This window comes from Streptopelia decaocto (genome assembly GCF_964273445.1).
Source record: "Streptopelia decaocto genome assembly, chromosome: 1".
In the NCBI taxonomy this organism is placed as follows: domain Eukaryota; kingdom Metazoa; phylum Chordata; class Aves; order Columbiformes; family Columbidae; genus Streptopelia; species Streptopelia decaocto.
Window position 1 is genome coordinate 4,094,918 of NC_138663.1, and position 26,739 is coordinate 4,121,656.

Consider the following 26,739-nt stretch of genomic DNA (forward strand, 5'->3'; position numbering starts at 1 on the left):
CACCCTGGCAAAATCTCCAAATCCCCCCCAATGCAGATGCGAACCCCAAACCCACATCCCAACCAAACCCCCAAATCTTCCCACTCAATTCCCCGCCTCCCCAACCACCTTGCAGCCACCCTCCATCCCCAGCCCTCCCCGCGGGTCTCTCCCCTCCGAGACGGGGGGCGGAGGAGGGGGCGGGCCGGGGCCTCCATGCACCTCCCCCGGCGACCGGAGGAGCGCGGGGGGGTCGGACCGGGGCCGGGGCCGGGGGAGGGCAGCGCCCGCCCGCCCCGCCGGGGAGAGCGCCGGGAGCCGCGCCGGGGACGGCAGCGCCGGGGACCATGCGGGCACCGCTGCTGCTGCCGCTGCTGCTGCTCGGTAAGAGCCACCTCTCCGAGTCTCCCCCCAACTCATCTCCCCCCTCATCTTCCCCTCTTTCCATCCCCCACTTGTTTTTTTCCCCCCTCTCCTTGCTTTTTTTTTCCCCCACCGTTCAAGCATCCCTCTCCTTTTCGCCTCCCCCCGCTTTTTGCCTTTACTTTGAAGCAAATGGGGCAGAAAGGCGGAAAATAAACTGGAGGATGCTTAGTGCCCCCCTCCCGCTTTTTAAATCCAGGCTTATTAACCCTCTTATTTAGAAACTAAGCACATCAAACCGTCCGCGGCGGCTCAACTTGGGGCGCCAAGAGCCGCAGTGCTTGTTTCTTTATCTTTATGAGCCGAACGCGCCGCTTCTTCACTCATGCAGCTTCACAAAGCCGCTGGTCGAGGGTTTGGGCTCTTGTGAGACCGATATGGAAAGCGCTGAGCCTCACAACCGACTTTTGGGGTCCCATTGAGCAAAGCGAGGGGGGAAATTTGGCCTTGAGATGGTCCAACGCGCAAGGTGCTGCACGTATTGAACGTGAGCCCTCGTCCCTGGTTTGTGGAGGTGCTGTGGGAAAGGAGGGGGAAAAATCTCGTGGGAAACAGCAGTTTCCTAATGGAAGTTGATGATGGAGTTGGAAAAAGGGATAAACTTCTGGAGACCCTTTGCTGGGGAGCAGCTGTGTATCTATGCGGGATGGAGTGGGCTGCATCCCACTGGGGAGGTTTGGGAGTGGGAGTGGAAATCATGTCTCGGGTCCTGCAATAGTGCTGGGATTAAGGGTGTTGTGGAGATGGCTGTGGGTGATACAGAGGGAGGTCCGGCTCTTCAGAGGGGTGTTTTGTCGGAGGGATGGCCATAAACTGCATTGAAAAGTGACGGGGAGAGGAAAAGCACTGATTATTTTTAAAGAGAATAAAGGCAGGGAGAGGGGGGTATTTCTACCCTGTGTTCAGGGAAGAGGAGGAAGAAGGGAAATAATAATAAAGTAAAATAGAATAGAATAGAATAGAATAGAATAGAATAGAATAGAATAGAATAGAATAGAATAGAATAGAATAAAATAAAATAAAATAAATAAAATAAAATAAAATAAAATAAAATAAAATAAAATAAAATAAAATAAAATAAAATAAAATAAGTGAAATCTTGCTCTGGGTCCTATCCCCCAGCAGAGCCTCTGCTGAGCTGAATGTGCTTTTATTCAAGGTAACAAAAGCTGGAGGATGCTCCGGAGGTAAAAGCACAAGTGGAGGCAGGGCCCTGGGGGTTTAAATATGGGGTGAATTCATGGATGTCTGGCTGAAATCTCAGCCTTGCTGGGGTTTTTTTCTGCTCCTCTTGGGACTCACCGTGTTGGAACTTGGTGGGCGAGTGTGTGTGGAGCCCCCATCTACCCCTGACACCGATGTGGGGTTTAAAACCAGAGATTCCTCTTTCCATTAAAACTCAAGAAGTGTCAGCCTTATTAATATTGGCATAAAGCAAGAACCGTTAATGCAATTTTTCTTGTGCCAGCCAGAATTTAGCTGAGTTTAGCTGACTTTGCTGTCTCAGAAGGTTTTGTTCTGTTTTTCAAAACAGAGTGATAAATAAGCTGGGATTGGTACAAAACAGGCATTTAGCAGTAGGATGGTGGGGGGAACCTGTTTCTATAGCACTCTCAAGTGATCCTATTACGTTTTTCTGGGAAATTATTTGATTAAATCCTTCAAAACAGCGTTTTCCGCCATTCGTTACTGCGCCTAAGTTTTGAAATAAGCTTCTTAGAGGTGCTTTTATGTTGCTCTCCGGGTATTGGCACCAGGATTTTCTTCCTTAGGAGCCAAAACAGGCATCCCTCCTCGATGGGTGTTTGGGTTTGGGGTCTTAACTCTAAGGCTGGTATCTGCTGCAGTCATCTGAGTTAGTCCAAGCCTAAAATTCGTCTTTCCCTCCCCTTCCCTAAAAATGGGAAGAAGTTGAATTTTCAAGCAAAACTGTAAGATTTTTGGTATCTTAAAAATCAGGATGGAACCCGCATGATTTGCTCTGTTTAAATTGGATGTGAAATTGGGATTTTGGAACGTGGTTTTGGGTGTCGTGGGGAAGATGGTGACAACATCGTGCGTGAGACAGAGCAGAATCAAGCCCAAGGTTGCTGAAGTTTTTAAAAGCAGCTATTTGCGGTATGACTCTTTTGCTAGAAATACTGGCTTCTGGGTTCGTATCATCCCAGCCCCCTGATTCTGTAGATTCCCCCTTATTTCCCCTGCTGTAAATCAGAATAAAATCATCCCCAGACAAGGCACAGCCGTTCTGTGCAAGAAATGCAGCGAATGTGACATCAGGCAAATAACATCTCGAAATTCAACCAGCCTGCAAGAGGCTCAGAGTTACCCATTACCGTGTGTTCACAGGACATTTTACTTTATTTATGCTTTCCCCATATTAGATCTTCTGTCCCACAGGGGGTACGATAACAAAATTTAATCGGGAAGAGAAAAACGATACTTCTTATCCTCAAAGGTTTAAAAAGAGCCACAGCTCAAACCTGCCCTAGGGGCAAAAAAGGCAGGAAAGGGTTTTACTGGAGATCAACCCTTTGCCCAGCTGAAAGCAAACGGCAGATTGATGGGTTTTAAATCCTTGTTGCCAAAACACCCCTTTTCATACCCAAAGCTGCGCTGGCTCCCTGGTACGGGGAGTTCATGTTTGTCCAAGACGGGCTGTCAAAGATGTGTCTTTTTTAACAATCCGTTTGATCTATTGAATACTAATCTTGACACAGGCAGGATCAGGCAATTTGGGCCATGCCTACGGCAGGAGGAAAAAATTGTTAACCAAGGAGTTTTAAAATCAACATTGAAGCGGAGTGCGTCTTATACATTTGCTGTTGGAGGAACTTCGATAAGGTTTTTACAGCTTTTTTGCAAGCCATTTCAGCAGTGCAATGCCTTTGACTCCCCAGTGGCAAAGCAGATAAAGTAATGATACCCCATGGGTCTGTTTAGGAGGCTTAATTAAAGAATTGTTTGTACAACACTTGAAAGATCCTTGGATGAAAGGAGCTGGAACCACGCAATACACTGATTTAATTCCAGAGAGCTGCTGTAAAGGCTTATGACGAGGAGACTGGTGATCATTCATGTTGGTGGTGATGTGAGACTGGCTGGAAATATCTGCTCTCAGCATTTGCAGAGAGGCTGGGGTTGCACTTTGCTTATTATTTGACGTATAAATCATGCATTTTATTTCCCCAACTGCACTTTCTAAAAGACTTAAGCCTGACGACACGAGCTCTGGGTTATTTTGGGGCTCAAGCCATGGGGACTGATGGAGGTTAATTACAGCCAGCAAGGATCCCTCAAGCTGTGCAGTAGCCCCCGTATTACTCTGGGTGTTATATCGCTATATGAGAGCAGAGATGAGCTGTTGGGGTTTAGGTGCAGGACCACATCCATCCCACCTGCTCGCACCTGCCCTGAATTTTGCTCCTGTCTCCACAATGCTGGACTGGGTGGCCCCTTTGCCCTGTTCCCAAGGACCCACCGCAGCAGCCAGAGCCCCTTGTTGCTCTGTGGGGCTGGGGAGGATGGGGTGAGTGGGGCTTCATCCTTACAGAGTGATGCTCTGGGGGGGGAGATCCTGTCAAAACATCCAGCTGAGCTGCTCTGTGCTGTGGGGGCTCAAGCCCCAAGCCCAGGTGCCCTCAGTAGCTACATCTTCAGGTGGTCCCAGCAGTAGCAGGACCAAGCACATAGCAAACAACCCACCCGTGGGTGCGTATAAATTCCTCCCTCTCCCAGCCTGACAGCACGCTTATGTCACAGCCAGTCACCTTCAGCTCTGCCAAGAGCCGAACGTCACGGGAGGGTTTGAAGTTCGCAGGAATCCGGGTGGCCCGGTTTGGTCCATTCCCTGTGTGCAGGCATGTGAAATCTTGCAGACTCTCTGCAGCGTTTTCACATGCTTCTGCCAACTTCCTCATCAAAAGCCTGTTTACGTGCACAGCTTCTTCCACAACTGGCCAATCTCCACCTAAGGATGTTGTTTCTGAATTCTTGCAATGCCTTGCCCTTCCCTTCACACAGTGCTCCTGACCAAAACCTGCTTTTTCTTTTTTTTAATCTAAACGATGCACACAGTCATCTGGCATTTGTTGTTCTCCACCTACCTGAGCTCAGTTCTCTGCAAGCCCCAGGGCTCTGACGAATAGTCCACGTTGCAGAGAGCAGTGCCTTTGGTCTTAGGATTGTCCAGCAAATCCACTGAGTCTTTCTCTTGCAGCGTATGAGACAACAAGGCTTGAGCCTTGTTCTGCATGGGGACTCCCACTGCATGGTGGGGTTTGGGGATGCACCACCCATCTCCTCCAAAACCTTTTCCATGTGCCACTGGGCCTTAACCAAAAAAAAAATCCCTGTCTTTTCCCCTAAATTGTTTTTTGTGATGATATCCCACACCCCAGGGTGAGGCGCTTTCTCCCATTGTTTCTTTGTTATTTGGGAGGGATGGGGACAGCTCGTCTGAGCTTTGTCAGCTTTTAATGTCTCTAATATCTGTCTGTTGTAGCGCTGGGCTGAAGTGCCATGTTGTTTTGCTCTGAGGAATATGTAGATCCACTTAAAACTGAGTGGAGGCAGAATCACAGCACCAGCCGTGATCACAGCACCAGTTTCAAGGTGCCTAAACATCAGGACTAGCCTATATCCTAATAAATGTTTCTTTTGAGCTAAACAGCCCTGTCCAAGTAGGTAGGCAGAGCTGGGGAGGAAAAGATGATCTTCCATGTTATTGTGCAAAAATCATATATAATAAGCAATGAACTGACAAGCTGAAATGCTGCTTAAAGGACTGGTTGCGCCACAGCTTTTCTCTGTTTTGCAAGTGTCTGCTTAAACTATGTGGAAAGACCAAGCAGTAAGTGTTCAGGGATGGGGAGATGCCCTCACTTGGGGTCTCCAGGGCTGCTGCAGTACAAATGGCATCAATGAAGACCCCGTGAGCAGGGGGCTGCAATGCAACAGCAGCTTTCCATGGCCAGAAGCAATCTCACGATGCTGCAAGGGGAGAAGTCAATAGTCACATTTAGAGGACTTTTATGACACCCAGTAAATTTGGAGCTCAACCCTGTGCTGTGATTCAGGAGGAGTTGCTGATTTTGTATTGCTCATTTCTACCCCCCCCCCCCTCTACAATGTGATCACCCGAACCCTTGCTCATGGAGGGGTATTTTTCTTCTAGCTAAAATTGCAGCTGATGTGTATCGGTGTCCTCGTCTCCTTCCACAGGCAAGGGAGACAGATAGGTTCCTTCGAGGATGACTCGGCCTGCTTCAGGGTAGCTGCTGGCTTTGAATTGCAAATAGTGCTAGAAATAGTGAATGCCTGGAGGAGCCTTGGAAAATGCCAATATTATTGTTACTGCCTTCCGGGAGTACAAAGTTCTGGGGTGAGTTATTTTACAGAATCACAGAATGGTTGTGGTTGGAAGGGACCTCTGGAAACCATCCAGTCCAACCCACCTGCTAACGCAGGGTCACCAGAGCAGATCACACAGGAAGGTGTCCAGGCGGGTTTGAATGTCTCAGAGAAGGAGACTCCACAACCTCTCTGGGCAGCCTGGGCCAGGCTCTGGCACTTCAAAGTAAAGAATTTTCTCCTCATGTTCAGATGGACCCTCCTGTGCTTCAGTCTGTGCCCATTGCCCCTCATCCTGTCGTTGGGCGCCACTGAAAAGAGTCTGGTCCATCCTCTGACACCCACCCTGGAGATATTTATAAACAGTGATGAGATCTCCTCTCAGCTTCTCTTCTCCAGCTGAACAGCCCCAGCGCTCTCAACCTCTCCTCATAACAAATATGCTCCAGACACCAGTTTAGGGTGACCTTCTTGGGGGTTACATGCACATATTCACTTGACTTGAGCTATAGTGTCTCAGAGTCAGCCTTTGGTATCAAATATTGCTGAAAGCCACTAGGAACCAGCAAATGTCAGAATGTCCCATCAGTCCTAAAGAGAAAAAGAAACAACAACTCTGTCTTTCAAGACATGTAGTCAAATTGCTCCAAATCCCAAAGACATCAATATCCTCCATTGACCATTTACTTATTGGGACCCAGATCTTCCCGCTAAAGTTTTTTTCATCATGAAATGTGTCTGCTTTGCAAATCTTTGCATCTCTGCAGCACACGCTGCTCTGCATGTTGCAGGCACCTTTTCTGTCCCATAAATAACACAGGTGTCACGGCTTGCTTGGCCGCAGGCCAGGAGCACTCGGCAGACACCGGTGACACTTTGGTGACAAACTATTGCAAGGAGACAGGGAGAATGCAAATGACTTATTAAAATTAACTCAGTATAAAACCTCAACACCCAGCGTAGAGCAGAAGGCATAAAGGAAGGGGAATTAGCCTTTATTTTTGGCGACGGGAATTCAGCGCCGCTGAAGCACCTGCTTGTAGATCTGCATCTGCAGTAAACCAGCTGTGGGAAGGCAAAATGCCATGTTGAGATTGGGCTTTCAGCATGGCTCAACTTGTGTGTAAGGTTCAAATTCCTGCGCCTCGGTGTAGTGCTGGAGCTGGGTGGCAGCAAAACGGAAAAGGGCCCTGGTTTGGGCAAACCGGGATGAGCTGCCTGTGGAGGAGAGGAAAATTGAGAGTCCTGGTGTTGCCAGGTCTTCTGTAGCTGTTGGCAAGTTGGTTTTTCCTTCCACTAAAGGCCTCAAGATAATGGCATGTAAGTTCAGATACTTAACCAAGGTCTTTAAGGTTGGAGCTGAGTTTATAGACTCATAAAACGGTTTGGGTTGGAAAGGACCTTCAAAGCTCATCCAATCCAACCACCGTGCCATGTGCAGGGACATCTTCACCAGCTCAGGTTGCTCAGAGCCCCGTCCAGCCTGGCCTGGGATGTCTCCAGGGATGGTTCATCCACCACCTCTCTGGCCAACCTGGGACAGTGTTTCACCACCCTCATTGTAACAATTTTCTTCCTCATGTTATTGTCCGTGAATCCAACTGATGATGGTGTCTCCAGGGAAAAGCATCTTCCAAAGACAACTCATATGCGTCTTGGGATGACCTGACCCTTACAGATGTTTGTCTTCGTACACACTCTCCAACAAGGTCTGATATTACACCAAGAATATCCAGGATCTGCCCCTGGAAACCCTTATGTTGCATAACAGTATCTGTATTTGCTTAAAAAACATCCAAAATATGTGGGTTTCAGGATTTGGAAGAACTCTTTAGTGGTGGGTCAGGAGTACACCTTAAAGGCTGCAAAATGGAAAGGTGGATAAGAAGAACGTGGTCTTTGGGTTTAAAAACCAGGTCTGTGTTTGGAGCCAGTTGCAGGACAGATGCCTTAGAAATTGGCAGACGGGATCTGCATTGAAACCTCTTCCGAAATCGAAAAGGTAATTTTTTACTTCTGAGTTAGCAGCATTTTAGATGTTACTTTGAGGTCTTGCTCATATTCTTAGTGTGCTTAATAAGAATTGGATTAATCCTGTGGCTTCTTCTCTGTCTTACAAGCTCTGTGTGCAGGGGGCTTTGGTCTTGGGCCACATGGCTCACGAGACTGGTGAACGGGAGGAGGAAGGTCATTTTGCAATGGAAGAATAATGACAGAGGCTGAAATTTTCTCTCTGAGCCTTAATTGATTTTAGTAAATTTAACTGGAGGACGAGGTAGAAAGTGGCTTAGAGCTATTAAGCTGTAGTACTTAAAGACGTATTAAAACTGTTGTAGAGAAATGAGGAGACAACCTTGTCAGACATTTATTCTAAGTGGCTTCTGCTAGATACAGGCAAAGAGAAAATGCCAGATTTCTAACTTTAGCAAGGGGGACTTGAAAGGCCCTGCAGAAAGGTTTGGAGAAGCTGTGTTTGAGAAAGTCCTTCTTTGAAACCTAAAAGCAAAGTCTACTTTGTTTCTGTCCTCCCTGGAGTCTGAAGGCAGGAGGGTGAGATAAGACATTCCACCACGTACACAAATGGGGAAAAAGAAAATGGAAACGTTTAAATGATACTGCTGCAGCCTGCGGGAAATGGATAGCTCTCAGGGTGACTGTTACACGCTGCTTATCAAGATACTGTATGCCTTGACTACGAGAGAAAGCAGAGTAGTTAAAGCGATGCACTGTGCTCCCCAGCACAGACCCGGTTAGCAGTGGTTGTACTGGAACAGCATCAAGGAACCAAGGTCCTGGATATATATATAGCATATATAAAAATATAATTTTAGATATAGAAATATATGTATATTAAATAAGCAATTAAAGTTGCCCTTTTGGGACATTTCTCATGTATTAAGCAACAGAAGAAATATTTAAACCACAGGTAAGAGAAGCAAGATTTCCACCAGGTCCTAGGTCAGCTAATAAGGAGAACCCTCAAACCTGGTTGTGATTGCACGACCCCAAAACCAGCATTTTTATTCAAGCATTTTTTCAGCCATCTTGCCCACTCTCTGGCTGCTGGTGACCTGATTCGGTTTTGGAGCTGAAACAAATGAAAATAAGAAATTAAAAAAATAAAAACTCATTCCCATGGGTGTCTCTTGGAAAAGTGGACAATACACAGTAAATGCACGAAAAGACCACCTCTTGTTTTCTTTTTCTTTTTCTTTTTCTTTTTCTTTTTCTTTTTCTTTTTCTTTTTCTTTTTCTTTTTCTTTTTCTTTTTCTTTTTCTTTTTCTTTGTCTTTGTCTTTGTCTTTTTCTTTGTCTTTGTCTTTGTCTTTGTCTTTTTCTTTTTCTTTTATCTTTTTCTTTTTTATTTTTTCTTTTTCTTTGTCTTTTTCTTTTTCTTTTTCTTTTTCTTTTTCTTTTTCTTTTTCTTTTTCTTTTTCTTTTTCTTTTTCTTTTTCTTTTTCTTTTTCTTTTTCTTTCTTTTTCTTTTTCTTTTTCTTTTTCATCTTTTTCTTTTTCTTTTTCTTTTTCTTTTATCTTTTTCTTTTTTATTTTTTCTTTTTCTTTTTCTTTTTCTTTTTCTTTTTCTTTTTCTTTTTCTTTTTCTTTTTCTTTTTCTTTTTCTTTTTCTTTTTCTTTTTCTTTTTCTTTTTCTTTTTCTTTTTCTTTTTCTTTTTCTTTTTCTTTTTCTTTTTCTTTTTTTTCTTTTTTGCTTTTTCTTCTTCTTCTTCTTTTTCTAATATTGGTTTAGTTTTCAGATGGATTAGTGCCCTGATCTGGTTTGACACAATACTGTGAAGTTTTTGCGCACTCCACTGCCTCTTCCAAAGAGCACATGAATACATCCCAAATCAAAGCAATGCCATAAACACACCAAAATCAAATGTTGTGATGAAAAAACTGGGTGGCAGCAGCGTGTATGCCGAAAATGTGATGAACCGGCAATTGCTGTGAGGCTCCCAGCAAAGCCTGATCCAACCAAGAGTCAACCAGGGCAAAACACGAGAGGAACGGGACACGGTATCATGTCAGCTATGAAACCGGCAAGTGAAAATCACACGTTTGACCCCATTTTTGAAGCATGCGGGAGTTAATCTCAGCCCACCTCAGTGGCTCTCGAGATTATCGCTTCCACACCTGACCAAGCCCTAGGGTAATTCACACACCAAAACAGCAGTGACCTCTTTGGCACAAGTGATAACTTTTCCTGTCCCGAACGGTCATATTGCAGAAAAGTTTTGAGCTTATTATAATACCCTAATATAGAAAATCATTTTGCTTCCTTCAGATTTTCCCAGACAGCCAGAGAAAAACCCCTCAAGACTCAGTGTATGCAATTCTGAAGGCCTCAGATAGTTTCTACCCATGATAAATCCCCATTAACTGCATTCAACAGGAGAACATCCTTTTTTTTCTCATTAAATCCTCACAAAGAGTTCAAAACCTCATCTTATGGCAGGGTGCTTTATTTAAATTGATGTGGCTTAAATTATGAATTTTAATCATGATTTAAAGTAAGGAAGAAGAAAGTCTTAATTTGAATGATGTGATTTTAATCATGTTTTTCATTTACAATTCATAGCTATATCCCTTAAGCAGGGCTTATTCTCCTTGGGTGCTCATTGTAAAATTTTGAGATTTACAGCCAACTCTTGCCTTCCAGCTGTGTTTTTTTCAGGTAGAAACACTATGAACATATTTGTTTAAGCAGTTATATAGCCTACCACCGCTCCATTTTGGTTTCCGATTTATGCCTCTTTTAAGTCTTCCTAGGTAATGATGAATAATGCTAATTTTGGTCTTATTGGTGGTAATCGCTCTTTACTTGTAGAGTAAATTTCTGTTAAACTGACAGATGCAAAATAGCATTTACAATTATTTTAAAATACATCAGGTAATCAATGGCCTGGATACTTGGCGCATAAACTTTCCAACATATGTTCGAGTTTAACACTAAGCAATTCATTGAGCAAATCTCAAGCATCGATCTTTGGTGGAGTTTGTAAATGAAATGAATTGTTTCATGTCCCTTGAGGGTTTTGAATAAACAGAAGACATTTTCTTAAAACTCACTTTTAGTCTTTAAAATGGGAGAGGATGCGATTTTATTTTTAACCTGCCAGTTTCCAGTAGTTTTCGCAGCTTAGACTATTGATGGAGCAGCTGAATATGTTTCTTCTTGATCTGCAGAGAGAATTTAAATAGCTAGCCGAGGTTTATATGTGTAACTTGTGATTGTCCAACTGAAGGCAGCAGAAGCCCATGCTTAGTGTCTGGGTACCCTGGATATCTGCCCATAGTGTGAGTAGACAGTGATTAAAGGAAGGAAAAGCAAGAATTAATCAGTATTCCTTTACTTGCCTGCCCAGTTTTTGTCTCACATCCACATCCAGTCCCATTTAGTGTTGGAAAATCCAAGTTCCCCAAGTGCCATGGGTGTCCTGGTTGGGTTTAATCCTGCTGCGATGTATTTGGTCTTCTCTTTGGTGCTGGATGACAAAATTTGGCCTTTCACAAATTAGGAGGGGATTGGGACTTGATGGATTGTGGCCCATGGCAACACACACACCCTTTCCCAATGGGACAAGGCTGGCTTGAAACAATCCTTCTTGTGTCCAGGAAAACAACGTGGCCTAATAGAACCTGGTGGATCTCCATCCCTCCACACTGCATGCCTGTCATGGGCATCTGGGAAGGATGGGAGTGATAAACTCAATTTCCTCTCTTCTTTCTAAAGTAAAACACTATAATAGACAATTCTACAAAGCCTGGTGGAGCCTGGAGCCCTGCATCCAGCTTACTTAGATGCACCTCCTTAATCTTGACAGCTGATACATCCCTGGTGCAGTGTCTGGAGCTCCTCAGCATAGGAGGACCATTTCAAAGGACATCTTTGTTAGGCAGGAAGTTGCAAGAGCAATCATTGCCACTTAGATGACTGCAAATGCCACTCTTGCCACCACTGCTCTGCACGTAGCTGTTACAGCTATTAGGGTATCACCTCCACAGTGTGTATGCATCTGCTGCTTCTTCAAGATGTCAGTTAAGTTGTCTGATATGCTGCAGTTAGGCCCAGCTCAAGGTGGAGGATGCTCTAACATCAACCAGGCTCTGGGTTGGATCCAGCAGCCCCCACTCGGCATTTCATTAGGCCAAGTCCTTCCCAGCCTGTTGGGAGGAGAGATATCCCATGATGGTCATGCTCCAGAGAAGCTCTGCCATGGTGAATGGTTCTCAAAGTCTGGTGTATAATTTACCATCTCACCTAAACCTCTGTTGTCTGAGGGATTTTCCAACAAGGAGAAGGTCGACAGCAGATGTGCTGGTGTTAAGGAATTACTAATGAGGGCAAGGGTGGCCGGTACAACCACCACCATGGGCTGCACAACCGAGCAGAAAGCCTGTCGCCCATCACTGTCCATGTTCCCCATGCTGGTGTTCCTCCAAATCGTAGCTTCATCTACTGGGGAATGATTTGAGGCAGATGAGTTGGGGAAAAAAAACAAACAAACAAACAAAAAAAAGCAGCTCTTCTTTTGGCAAAGGAAGTGGCACAACAGGAAGAAGGGCTGAGTGGTGGGAGAGGGGCAGTAAAAATGGGCACGTAAGGTTGGGTTGGCAACAAGAGAAGTAGGAGACCTCATGGTCAGCGTGTACTTCGTATGGTCCTTTATGATCGCCCTTTATGAAGGGTTGGGGAGGGAAATGCAGAAGTCCGAACTGATGGGTTGATAAAGGAAAGAGCTGGAATTCTGCTTAATTAAAAATCCATCTTTTTTTGTGCTCCTATTATGAAGTCTGGCCATGGGTCTGGTCTGTGCAGGGTGAAGTTTTGAGGGTTATAAAGGGGTTTTTGGTGGCACAGCCTCTGAGGGAGCAAGGTTCTCCTACCTCTGATCACATTAGAAATGGAGATTACAGCATCTCATCAGCATCTCTGATGAAGGCAAAATGACTCAGCCCCACCAGAAGCTCCTGCAGGACCCTTTGTTCATACTCCGCAGGCAGCCCAGAAACTCCCATCATGTCAGGTCATCACATGGACAACTGGATAGACATTAGGATGGGTGCAGAGCCCCAGCATGGTGCTTACTAGTGGGAAAGTGAGGGGGAACCATGCTAGTGCATTTTGGACAAGACCCAATGCCAAGCTCTGGTGGTTGCTGAGGTCCCACTGCATATGACTCTGCGTATCTCAGCCTTAGAATCATAGAATAGTTTGCATTGGAAGGGACCTTCAAGCTCATCCAGTGCCACCCCTGTCATGAGCAGGGACATCTTCACCAGCTCAGGTTGCTCAGAGCCCCGTCCAGCCTGGCCTGGGATGTCTCCAGGGATGGGGCATCCACCACCTCTCTGGCCAACCTGGGCCAGGCTCTCACCGCTCTCAGGGGCAAAAATTTCTTCCTTGTGTGTAGCCTGAATCTCCCCTCCTTTAGTTTAAAACCATCACCCCTTGTCCTATCACAATCCCTCTAACAGTCCTGATAAAAACCTGCAAAAACCCCTCAGAAAAAAATATCAGGAACCCACCAAAATAAGCTGCTGCGTGTGCCTGGCTGATTTGATGAGAAATGCCTGGGGGAGAGCCATGCCAAAGGAATGCCGGCTATTTCGGGGCTGTATTTGTGTTTGAGCTGGCAGATGAGGGTTGCAGCTCTCTGCTTTGTCTTCCCTGAGAGCGTTTGGTGTGTCTGGCGGGATCACTCCAATCTGATTAGGAAGGGGCTCTCCCGGGGGGCTGCAGGGATGCAGGGATGGATGTAAGCTGCTTGCGCCAGGGGCTGCCCCAAGCCGGTGAACACAGCCCAGCTGGCCTTTTAGGGATGGTTTCCTTATAATCCAGCTCAGAAGCAGTTTTGGGGTCGAGGTTTATCTTTTTCTTGGCTGGGAAAACTGATATCCTGAGGCGCTGGAAGGAGGAGGCTGAAGGCTGATGCTCATCACAGCAAAGGGTTTGGGGAAGGAAAGGGTAAGAAAAATGCAGCCCGTGGGCTCTTTCTGCAAGGATTTTGGCTCAGTCTGAGCACAGATACACATCCCATCAAGGGACAGAAGAGGGCAAAGGGTAGTAAAATTCTGCCTCTGCCCAAATCTGACAAGAGCAGATGCTCACATCCTGCATCTGAAGTAGGTAAAGGTTTTCCTGATGCAGGAATTTATTTTATAGAGGCAGAGAAAGATGCTCAGATCTCTCAGGTCCTGTTTTAAGCAACAAGGCTGCTCTTCACTGAGATGGATGGATATGTGTGAGGTGCCTGTGGGCATATTTCCCATATTTCTCCCCTGAAGCACAGGGAGAGGTTTGTTACAGCAACTTGGTGCCACCTGGACCTCACAGGACTTCCCAAAATCCCAGCAAATTGTCCCAGCCTGTTCAGTTTATGGCTGTTACACAAACCACAAAGAATGGGGAAAAGAGGAGACCTCTCCTTGATAATATAAATTCAGAATAATGCATTGGTTTTGCAGCAATAAATACCAGGGTTTGGATTTGGTTAGATCAGTATTTGAGCCAGTTTCCCAGGGTGAGACCCCATGTGTGTGTGTAGCAGCACGGTGCCAAACATCCTGCTGCTGTAAACTCATCTCCATCCCAGGTATGTTCAGCCCACCATCCTCTTGGGATATGTGCAAGATGGGGATTTTCTCCACTTCTTGCTTTTCTTCAACATGGTCCTGCTCGCATTTCAGAGACCTGGTTCAAATCCTGCAGCAGCAAAGGACTTGGCCATCTGCTGCGTCCAATGGTCTCAAAATGCAATGCCTGATTTCCAGCATGCGTGTCCTATTTATTTGGCTGATGTGCTGTGCAGAAGCTTGCTGGGCAAAGGACCTGGCTCTGTTGTTTTGCATCATTGGAGCATTTCAGCCTCTCATCTGTGACATTGTGGCCCACATACAGAGATCTGGGTACTGGAGGGAAGTGGTGATGGATAAGCAGAGGTGTTCATGTGCTAAGCATCCCCACCTAACAGGGGTCAGGAGCACACTTGTAGCAGAGAGCAGTGTCTGGAGTTGATAGGCTAATAGTTATTAATTATTGAAAGCAATAATACAACAATTCATTACTGAGAGTTATCAATAAACATCGCTAAAAGCCACCATTCGTTTTTGATGCTTCAGCTCTTTCTTGCCTCCGTGGTCAGGAGGCTCAGGGCTTGATTTCTACGAACTGCCCTGATCTGAGTGAAGGAGCATTTTGTGCAGATAATCATTTCCAGAGGCATCTGGATGGCGTCAGGCTCAGGTTAACAGGAGGGGTTTATACACATCTGATTGTGCTTCTCCAAATGCAGCATTGAAGTCTGTGTGGGGACTTTCCAGTTGCTTCTTCAGCTTTTCTATGATTGGGGATGCTGGTTTTCTTGGATCTCACAAAATAGGGTGCTTTTTTGAAGCAAAGCCATGCTTTGATGTGGCAGTGATCACCTGCAAACATGACAAGGCTGTTTGCCTAGCTGCAGCCTTCATGGGTGTAGCACATCCCTAACATGGAGCTCCATTTGCTCTCCCTCACTGCCCCATATTAACCCCCCAGCTGCAGGGTTACAACCAGCAGCACCCACTGAATCCCAGTTCACTGGTCTCTCCCTTGCTCTCCTTTGCTCTGCTGATGGCTTTCCGTGGGTCCCATCATGGACCCAACCTGCAGCCCTTGCCCTCTCCTCTGTCTCCAACTCCACCAGAACTCCAGCTTGGTTTTCTAAAGGAAACATGCAAGCTGACGTATCAGAGTTTCACAACTGAACCAAATGCAGGATCCAGTCTCCGACATCCCAGGACTAAAACATATTTGTATATTATCATGAAAAACAGGTCTGTATCCCCTACCTGTGCCCAGAGCTTCTGGTCATCTCTCCAGGTCCCATCCAAGGTGGGAGCCCAGTGTGGTGTTTGCAGGGCTGCCAGCCTCTCTTAGGAGAAAGAGGAGGATGATTAACAGCAGGGAGGGGATGCAGCTCCTTCTTCCTTCCTGCTTCCTTTGCTCCCTTTCCGTGCCCTGCCATGGCCTGCCCTGCAGCACGGCTGCCAGACACTGTCCTGGAGAGAAGGGTTTTGGTGGCAAGGAGATGGAAGTGAAGCCCTGAGCTCTAAAGGTGCTGGAGTGAGTTGAGAGAAGGGAACGGAGCTGGGGAAGGGGCTGGAGCACAAGTGTGATGGGAGCGGCTGAGGGACCTGGGGGGTTCAGCTGGAGAACAGGAGCTGAGGGGAGACCTTCTGATCTCTGAACTGCCTGAAAGGAGCTTGGAGCCAGGGGGGGGTCGGGCTCTGCTCCCAAGGAACAAGCGCCAGGAGCAGAGGAAACGGCCTCAAGTTGCGCCAGGGGAGGTTTACATTGAATATTAGGAAAAACTTCTTCCCGGAAAGGGTTGTCAGGTGTTGGAACAGGCTGCCCAGGGCAGTGGTGGAGTCACCATCTCTGGAGGGGTTTAAAAGACATGTAGATAAGTTTCCCAGGGACATGGTTTAGTTCCAGAGTTAGGTTAATGGTTGGACTTGACAGTCTTGAGGATCTTTTCCAACCAAAACTATTCTATGATTCTATAAGGTGACATGTACAGGGGTATTTTCCATCCAGACCACTCCAGGTGTAAGCGCTGCAAGCTTTTCCTTTCCTTTCCTTTCCTTTCCTTTCCTTTCCTTTCCTTTCCTTTCCTTTCCTTTCCTTTCCTTTCCTTTCCTTTCCTTTCCTTTCCTTTCCTTTCCTTTCCTTTCCTTTCCTTTCCTTTCCTTTCCTTTCCTTTCCTTTCCTTTCCTTTCCTTTCCTTTCCTTTCCTTTCCTTTCCTTTCCTTTCCTCTAGATACCATTCAGGATTTTCCTCCCTAACAAGCAAATCTCGTCACTAGCTGGACCTGCCTGTCCAGGGAGCTTTTTTGGGGAGCTGAATATGACCACTATTGCATGCTATATTTGTATTGTATCTTTTGGGTTTTTTCCTGGAACTTTTTAGCACGCAACCATGCCATTAAAACCTACCGCAGCCTGCTTGCGCTGAGTGCAGAGCGCTGCATCGCCAGCCCAGTGACATCCCACAACTTCCCATGCTCTTCTGCTCAGCTGTAACCGCGCAGGAATCCCACTCCTTGCTGGGCTGCTGGGTGGACAACATTGTTCCCCTGTTGAGTCATAGCAATGAGGTCGTTGGGCTGGAAGGACAATGTCATTCAGCAGCCAAGAACCCAGCTGGCTGGTCCCGGTTGTGTCTCATCTCCTATGACAAAGCCACATTTAATTGACTAATTAAAACCGTTACAGGCTCCACCTTGGAAGGGGTGACCGAAATGTGCATTGGTCTTTGTCAGCATTAAGTCAGGCCAGTTGGACAATACTAAGTGAGACCCTTCTTCCTTCTCCACTTTACTACTTGTCACATAGGCCTAAATTTCTAGTCCTAGCAATGGAAAAACCATCTTGGAGGTGTGTCACCATATGTTTCAGGGCAAGCTAATGGACCTAAAGAGACCCCACTCTATGCCAACACAATCCAGCTCAAGCCACTTTGGGCTGGCGTCTTTGCATTACCATCCTACCTTTTGTCAGACACTCAATATTTTGGGTTCCCAGCTCCCATAGGAGTCTGATATTGCACCTAAACCTACAGCATTGGGGTGCTCCTGTACCCTGTATACCCTATGAGGACAATTTTCTTGCCCCACACATACAGTCGATGGGTCAACTTCAGCGCAGGACTCACTGTGGACCAGGAGCATTTTTCTTCCCATTTACGGGTCATCTGGCCCTTTTTGTACCTTTTGGGTGCCTGAAGTGTAAGCAGAAAGCAGGGAAATGTCCAAGCACTGGCAAGCTATGTGTCTACGGTAAATAGAAGGTTCCATCTGAATCTGAGAAACTTCTTTGCTTTGAGGTGCCAGAGCCCTGGACCAGGCTGCCCAGAGAGGTTGTGGAGTCTCCTTCTCTGGAGACATTCAAACCCACCTGGACACCTTCCTGTGTGATCTGCTCTGATGAACCTGCTTTAGCAGGTGGGTTGGACTGGATGATCTCCAGAGGTCCCTTCCAACCCCATCCAGTCTGTGATTCTGTGAAATCTCTGCTTCCCTCAAGTGAGTGTTCCTGTAGTGTTGGGACCTTGACTGCTCTCTGAAGGAAGATGTTTTGAGCCCTGAGACCAGTGGACACTTCCACTCGACATTTCTTGCTCTTCTTGCCGTTCTGAATAAGATCATCCTGTAAATAGTGAATAAATGTGCCCTAAGGGACTTCTCAGGATAAATGCTGTTTAGTGCTGCTAGGTTGCCATTTCCATTAAACCCTCAATATTTTTCCTGCCCACAATGTGATTGTCTTAGATCAGATTTATCTTCTTTTTGCTGCCCAGGCCCAGCTGAGCAGGAACGCTGGGTGTATGTTTACCGCGGCTGGTGTCCCAGCCCTAAAGCACAGCAGCCGCTTCTTTTGAAGAACATACAAAGCAAGGAAGAGGAGCAATTGTTTGGGAGGAAGTTGAACCATAATGTAATAGACTCCCATGGGGATTACTATTAGTTATTATTTGTATTGCTCTGGCATCTAACCAAGGTTGGAGCCCCGGTTAGAAGGGTGCTAGACCAGCCCGTAAATGAAGACAGCTCCTCTATCCAAAATCTATGCACTCTTGCATATAGAGACAGGTTACAAAACGTAACCAGGGTTGTCTCAGAGGCTTGTGGCTGAGCAAGGATTGGAGCCAGGGCATAGTGCTTACAAGAGCATTCTTCCTCTCTGGGGTGAAATGGTAAAGGCTCCTCTACTTGTGCTGCTCGTGGATACATATAAGAGCCCACTGGGTAATAAATATACTGTGCTGGAGAATCCTGTGCTAGGACAGCACTGGAAAAGGTCATCTCTCCCTGTTTGCACCTTTCATCAGTGATTGCTGTGATTATGTGTATTATTTTAAGGAGAGGAAGAGCAGAAGTTGTTGAAGAACAGTTGTTCTTCAAATGGAAACCAAGTCCCAGTGCTCTTGAAAAAAAAATAAAACAAACAAACAAACAAAAAAGAGTTAAATTGGATATTCTTTTCCTGTAAAACCAACTGTTTCAGGAGAGTTAAATAATGAGGCAATTATGAATTTGCCAACAATAGAAGTTGATCAGATTACACAGCCTGTAAAGCCAGATCGTCACTGGGGCCATTTGGTGGGAAAGAAACTCTGCGCCAGACAGTCTTTAAATAGTTTTGAATAGGAGGGAGGGTTAGCTGTGTCCTTCCCTTCCTAGGCTCTCCCCACCTAAAGAATTGCACCGAGCCTCCTGCCAAGTCCACCGCATCCACTCAATGCCCAAAGGCTCAGCTCTCATGCACAACTATGTAAATATATGTAGGTGCACGCTTATATGCATGTATATATAGAGAGCTCTGAATTATCCAGGAAGACTCCACCCTGAGGGAGGTGTGGGTGGAGACCTGAAGAAAAAAAAAGGTGGGGCCCGAAATAGCATCGGCACACAAAGGATCCCAAGGAAACGTGGAGCCCTCCTTGCGACATGAACAGGAAATCTCCAGGCTGCTGGCTCGGTAACCCCGGCTAGCCAAGGTCATGGGCGACTGATCGTGGTGGAGAGACAGATCCTGCCATCCAGCTTGGCTCTTCTGCAAAAACATGGGGTAAGGGGTGTGTGGTGGCAGCTTTTATTTCATAGAATCACAGATTGGTTGGGGTTGGAAGGGACCTCTGGAGATCATCCAGTCCAACCCACCTGCTAACGCAGGTTCACCAGAGCAGATCACACAGGAATGTGTCCAGGTGGGTTTGAATGTCTCCAGAGAAGGAGACTCCACAACCTCTCTGGGCAGCCTGGGCCAGGCTCTGGCACCTCAAAGTAGTTTCTCCTCATATTTGGATGAAACCATTGCCCCTCAATCAATTGCTGGGCACCACTGAAAAGAGTCTGGTCCATCTTCTTGACACCCACCCTTATGTTGGTGAAGTTTTGCAGGTGTCCCAGACGTGCCTGTAGAGTAACCTGTTCCCAGCATAGCGCAAATGAGCAGCAAAGCAGATGGCACTGGGGAGTGAGTATTTAACTAGGAATCACCCAAAGCTTACCTAGAGATCTAGAGAGGCTGGGATGCTTGAAGGGGACCACCAGTGTCTCTTGGAGATGTCTGCTAACTCACTTGGCATCACTTGTGTGTTTAGCCACTTCGCATCACAGAACTTTTGAGTTTCGATGGACCAAAGATCATAAAATTCTAGAGTATCTCAAGTTGGAAGGGACCCATAAGGATCATCGAACCCAAGACACGTTCAGCTTGTCATCTTTGGGTCCATCCTGGCTCAGTGTTGGGCAATGGGCTGGGGAAGGCAACGTGACTCTCAGCCCCGAAAAGGTTAAAATTAAAGTTGCTGGCTGGAGTGTTTAAATTTGGGTTGATCCGTCAAAGGTGCTGGGTACACAAGGCGGGGTGAGGCTTCGGCTCTTATCGCCTCTTTGCCATCGCTTTTCCGCTGTCCAATGACCAATGACCATTCTGCGCTGGAGTGGACAAGCATCCTTGAAAGCCTCAGGGGAGGGAACAGGCAGAGACTGTTGCAGGAGAGCCATTCCTGCTGTAAATCTTCTGGAGAAGAGGGGAGGAAAGGGAGGTGCAAGAAGTGCAGGACAACACTTTGCAGTACTATGTGCCAGCACAAACTGACCTTCCAGTCACCCATCTCTATTTTATTTTCCCTTGCACCAGAGCTGCCTGTGACCAGGCTGAGGTCTCCTTATTCCTTTAGGTTTGGAGTGTCTCCTCTAAAGACTGTAGCTTGGACCTTTTCCATGCTGGTCCTCCAGCAAGTGTCCATCTCCAGTGGAGGTTGCCATCCTCAGTTTTGGTGGCATAAGTTTGGGCATTTGATCCCTGCTGCCAATGCCACCTTTAATGCCCCTTCATGATCTGGCTTGGTTGGGCTGTGAGGTCTCAAAGAAGCAAAAGGTCCCTATTTGCTTCTCTCTCTTTCCTCATTGCAAGAGTTACTGTTTTCCTCATGAAAAGTGGGGGGGTTGCTGCAAAATGTACCCACAGGAAATCACAGAATCATAGAATAGTTTGGGTTGGAAGGGACCTTCAAAGCTCATCCTGTCCAACTCCTGCCATGAGCAGGGACATCTTCACCAGCTCAGGTTGCTCAGAGCCCTGTCCACCCTGCCTGGGATGTCTCCAGGGATGCTTCATCCACCACCTCTCTGGCCAACCTCGGCCAGAGTCTCATCACACTCATTGTAAAAAAATTCTTCCTCATGTCTGGCCTGAATTTCCCCTCTTTCAGTTTAAAACCATCACCCCTTGTCCTATCGCAACAGGCCGTGCTAAAAAGCCTGTCCCGATCTTTCTTTTAGGTCCCTTTTAAGTACTGAAAGGTACTGAGATCTGCACATTTGTTGCTTTGTGAGACCCCTGTGGCTCTTGTCTCTCATGGATAGTCTAGACACATTGCTGATGCACCGGCGCCTAACTTGAGTGACATTAGATGTGACAACTTTTCCCTGGTGCTGGCCAGCTGGCAGAGGTTCAGACAGCAGGATGAGTAGCTCAAGGCCAACTCCTTCCCCGCATTGCTGAACATGAACCAAAACATGTACCCAACTGGCCGGAGAGGAGGGCAAGGTGATGAATTCAGTCTCCCGTGCCACCCAGAGAAGCTGCTTCTCACTGTGGATAAGCAAGCCCACCTTACCCTCTGTGCACTTGCCTATTACATAGAATATACTCTCCTAGAGCCACAAAGTTGATATAGGGTTTGGAGGGGAAGCCATATGAGGAGCAGCTAAAGTCACTTGGTTTGCTCAGCCTGGAGGAGACTGAGGGCAGAGCTCATGGGGCTGCAGCTTCATCACAAGGGGAGCAGGAGGGGCAGGGCTGAGCTCTTCTCTTTAGTGACCAGTGACAGAACCCCAGGGAATGGCAGGAATATGTGCTGGGGGAGGGTCAGGTTGGACATTAGGAAAAGGTTCTTCACCCAGAGGGTGCTGGACACTGGAACAGGCTCCCCAGGGAGGTGTCACGGCCCCAAGCCTGACAGTGTTCAAGAAGAGATTAGACAATGTCCTCAGACACATGGTGTGAACTGTGGGGTTGTCCTGTGCAGGGACAGGAGTTATACTCAATGATCCCTGTGTGTCCCTTCCAATTCAGGACATTCTGCAATTCTATGATTCTTAGAAGACAGCAGATGGACCCCACTACACTGTGTGACCACTCCCCAGTCTTGCAGTGGGGTCTGTCCCTTGTCTTCTCATAGTCTTGCCTTTCTCCACGACAAAAACTGAGCAATTGGCAAGAGCTGACTATGTGACATCAAATCTGATTTCAATCAGAGTTTTCCATGTTCAGGAAGCAGGAAAGACCAACCTTAGCTGGGGAGGCAGGCGTGCCCCATCCTCAATGTCTGGTGAGAGTGAGTGCACAATGTGACATTTGGAGGCTTGTTTGTGTGAGGGCCATCACCAGAATTCTCCTGAATTAAGTTTCTTAGACTGCACCAGCTCCCCCTTGTCAGCTTTCAGAGCTAAGGAGACTTTAATTTGATTTAACCTACTTCATTTTGGCTATAATTAAATGAGGGCTGATTTAAAGCTGAACAAGAGTGGCCACCTGGTGGGTTGTGTGCACTTTAACTAATCCACTCTGAAATCGTACCTTCTTTTAATTTTAGATTAATTTGCTTGAGTACTTCTGTGTAGACAAGCCATCAGGCTGAATAAGAATCATTCCTGTCTCTGGGGATCATGTCCTCACTCCTTCTCAAGTTTTCTGGAGTGGTCCTCCAGGAAAAGCCAGAAAGGGATGATTCATCTTTCTGGGGTGAAAAACATGAGGAGGAACTTCTGCTGTGCTTTCTTGAATCAATCTGTTCCCTCAGATGTCCCCATGCACCAAAAAGCAGCTCTGGGCTGGATAAAGGAGGTCAGGTCTCTAGGAGTGGTTGCTGTGATGTGACAGTCCAGCCCTCCAGAGCAAACTGGTGACTTTGGCCAAGTAGCTCTGGGCATTGTCTTCTCTAAAGGTCTCCTTCTCACCATCTTCCCAAGGCCTATGGAGCTCCTTACTGCTGAAGTCAACTTGTAGGCCAGCCTTCAACTCTCGCTGCAGAGAGGTGGTGGAGCTGGGTGGTCTCCTCATGGAGTCAAGGTGGCATTGCCAATCCAGTAGTCTTAGTCTTTTGGCCCTTCTTGTGGACCTGAGACCCCTCTCCAAATCCAGACAAATCTAGTCTTTTAATCTATTTACTTTAAAAAGAAAAAAAAAAAAAAAGTACGTGTTTTAGCATTCATGTTCACAAACAAAAGCCTGAAATTGCATCTTAAAGACTTACAACATGGAAGTTATACAAGAAAACCCCAAAGTGTTCCGTCTATAATAAAGTCATGGAGTCTTATGACATTCTTGTGATTTTTCAGTGTCATTTTGATTCATGGTCACTGTTTAGGGCCAGAAGTAGCTGGGCTTTACCTTGCTGCAGAGCGACTTTAGGTGGCCCATTACTCAGTGTAAACCTTGAGTTTCTTCCAAAGTCCCTGGGTGACTTTTGCAGAAATAGAGGGGTCTCAGTGCTAAAATGTGGCAGACATCGTGTCCTTCAGCCGATGAGTGATTGATACAGGGTTAGGCTGTGCTGCCACAAATCTTGTTTCAAAGCAGCAAGGTCATCGGGGGATAACTTCGCTCTAACGGTGTAAAGGAGGCAGGGGAAGGGCAGGAGCGTGGCTATGCTTCGTGCTTTGCAGAGTCTGGTTGGGCTGGGATGTGCAGATTTTTTGGCTCGTCCTCCCCGTGTTTCCGCTCCAGCAGCTCTGCTACCGTTTCCTGCATAATGGGGCATTTCTCTTCGGGCTGCAGAGTCCCCGGTTCATTTTGGAGCCTGGGAAAGGTGCGGGGCTGGAGCAGAGTCCCTTACAAATCCCGTCAACCCCTGGTGGAAAGAGGAGGTTTCCAGGCTCGGTTTTGAAAAATGTCTGTGGGTGGTGTGGATAGAGATGTGCACGTGAGTCTGTGTTTGTTTGCCTCCTTGACAACCTCGTGTGGAGGATTTTGGAACCTTCATTTTCTACGTTGGTCTTCCTGTCTCCTGTTGATTATTTGTGCTTTTTTCCCTTCAGTTCTTAGATAGCTACAGACTTTCCATGGGAAGAGAGATGGAGACAGTCCTAAATAGGATGTCCTATGTTTATCCCTAAGAGAGGCTGGATTGCTCCCACCACTGGCACCCCTGACCTCTGGCTGGAGCTGGACATACTGATGACACCACCTGGGATGGACGAGTTGGCTCCATTTGGGTGAAAATTGCCTCTGCTCACAGTTTTCTGGCAATAACCAGTCTTGGAGGAGAAATTCAGGAGAGGTCCAAACGTGGCATGAAAGTTAATTCAATTATGATGTTTTTGAGAAGATGGGAGTGAGGAGTGCTGAGATACTTTTACTTCCTCAAATCCATTGGCTGGTCCTCTGGTTTTAAACTAAAGGAGGGAAGATTCAAGGGAAGAAATTGTTGACACTGAAGACCCTGGCCCAGGTTGGCCAGAGAGGTGGTGGATGCCCCATCCCTGGAGACATCCCAGGCCAGGCTGGACGGGGCTCTGAGCAACCTGAGCTGGTGAAGATGTCCCTGCCCATGGCAGGGGTGGCGCTGGGGGAGCTTTGAAGTTCCCTTCCAACCCAAACTGTTCTATGATTAGTAGAGCAAATGAACCCATTTCTACATACCCAAACTTGGTGTTTAGAAGGACCATAGAAAAGCAGCGTCAGGGCTGCAGGGGAAGAGGAGTGTGTCCAAACGGGGAGATGTGCCTTGGGATGATTATTTTTAATATTTGTCACACTTCCAAATGAAACAGCAGATGAGCTGAGCTGGCTCAAATACTTGCAGAAAGAGCTGATGGGGAATTTGTTAATGAAGCAGGTTTCTTGTAACGAAATGCCAGTTCATCAGAACCTGGATTTTGGAGACGCGTTGCAGTCCTGGCAGAAAAGGCATCTCAGACTGCAGGTGGGTTTCTTGGTTGAAACCAAACAGGTTTAAAGGGTATTGTGTGAATAAAACAAAGTGAGGCAGATCTAACAGGAGGGATGAAGCAGCCAAAGCCCACAAGAGGTTTGGTCCAAGTCCTCCTCTCTGAGCTTCAGGATTACTTCTACTGGGTAAAATAGGGAGAACTTAAAATTTTCCCAGGTCTGAATTAAAGCAGAGAAGATTTTGGCTCCTGTAGGGATGTGAGTGACTGCAAAATCCTGCAGACTGATTAGAGTCCTCAGGATGATGCTACAGGGACATGCCCCAAATCTCCAGCTGAGGGGTATCTCCAGGTTGGTAATGCAGCCATGCAGGAGGAAGCCCTGGATGTTCCTCTCAACCTGGAGATGGAGAAAAAACCCTGAGGTCTTGAAGCACATCCATTTCTATCCCTGTGTCTAGCCACAAAGGGCTTATTGGGTAAATCCTTCAGGATAGGATCTGTGGCTGTGGGTTCATTTCATCTGACAGCAGAGGACACTTGTCAGTATTGCTGCCTTGATTTTGCCATCATTTTGCAAGATCTAAGCAACACTGATCTGAAGGGTCTTTCTAATAGACTCTGGTCATAGCAGGGTAAAGGAGGTTCCCTGCTAAAAACAAGCCTGGTGGCTTTAAATCAGAGTGCAGACATACTCATTTCCTTCCCAGCTGATGCTATAACACTAATTAGATCCAGCTGTTAGGCCTAATCTTTAATATTTTGCAGTGCAATTCTATGAAGACCATTCTGCAGACGTTTTTATTGTGGCAGGGTTTTGGAGAGGACAGACATCCTTGCACTGGATAATTGGACTAATGGATTAGAGTTTGAAAATGCTCTTAGACCTTTCCCCATCTTCTCACCCAGGAAGCCAAGTTGGTCTTTGGCCGGGATGAAATCATTGCATAATGTTGATGGTGAGACTGGCAGCAAAGGGGTTGGGTGATGCCAGTTTGGAATCGTATTTTCTGGCATGGAGAATGTCTTTTTGCAAGGGCAAAGGGTGGTGTGCATGCTAACAGCATCCTCACACCACATCCCTCCCTGAAACCTCAGCAGATAGCTGGGGAGGATGGTGCTGCTTGGAGCCCATCTTTCCCTAAGCAGATGGGAGAGACCCTCTACACAGGCAAAATGTTTAAAAACCTATGAGGTAACTATTCGTCAGCCAAGATTAATTCCAGGACAAATAACACCATTCTGTGATATTCTGCCAATCTGATCGCTCTCACAGTTTTAAAAGGAGGTGACAAATTTCCTGTCCTGTGCAGCAATGGGTCTCTGCTCCAGCTCGGACACGGCTGCATTGCGGCGGGTGGATAAAACCCTTCTTTTGCGTGGGAGCTTCTTGTCATGCAAAGAGACCAGGAGCCTCCTCACTCACTTTCGCACATGCTTTCCCCCAGCAAAGGCCACCCCTGGACCCTCAGCCCACGCTTTCCCTTTGACAAACACAACCCGGGTCCCCTATTTAATCAGGAAAGGCTGCAAAAAAGGGGAGGAAAATAGGAACTTCCTCAGTCCTGGCTCACATCCCTTCCCCTTCCCTGGGTTGCTCGGGCTCCTGAGGTTTCTCATCCCGCCTTGGGAGGAGCAGGAGCCGGCTGGCGTAAGACTTTGAGCTGGGCTTAGCCCGCCAGCATGGGGTGTGTCACCCACCATTTCCTAAGTTATTCTTTTGGGTTTCCTTTTCTCACTATTAATAGATTTTCAGCCAATCTGAGCTGTTTCAACAAGGTGGATGGGGGGGGCGCTGGGGGAGGAGGCGTTACCAAAATAGGAAGCGGGAAGCTGTTGGGCAGGGAATTAATCAGAGGAGCTGCATGGAGAGGTGGTGGCTTCGGGGGGGCTGACAGGAGGAGGGACGGGACATGTCCTTTCGCTTTGCGTTTTGCGTGAGTTTGCTTCTCCTTTTGTGCTCCAAGTCATGACCTGAGCATCTTCCTCAGCCTGCAAAACACAATGCATCTATTGTAGAATCATAGAATCATTTTGGTT

General features: G+C 46.9%; 1 protein-coding gene across 6 annotated transcripts in view; it reads left to right on the forward strand.

Annotated features, from left to right (window-relative positions):
• Positions 1–269: 269 nt before the first annotated feature.
• PODXL (podocalyxin like) overlaps positions 270–26,739 on the forward strand; it is a 50,432-nt gene continuing 23,962 nt past the window's right edge. For 5 of the 6 annotated variants that reach the window (XM_082048196.1, XM_082048197.1, XM_082048199.1 and 2 more), the window contains exon 1: positions 270–363. In XM_082048196.1, the coding sequence (XP_081904322.1) occupies positions 327–363 (37 nt within the window). In that variant the 5' untranslated portion in view covers positions 270–326. Of the gene's footprint in view, positions 364–7,408; positions 7,464–26,739 lie in introns of those variants that run through there. The other variant, XM_082048198.1, reaches the window with a different exon arrangement.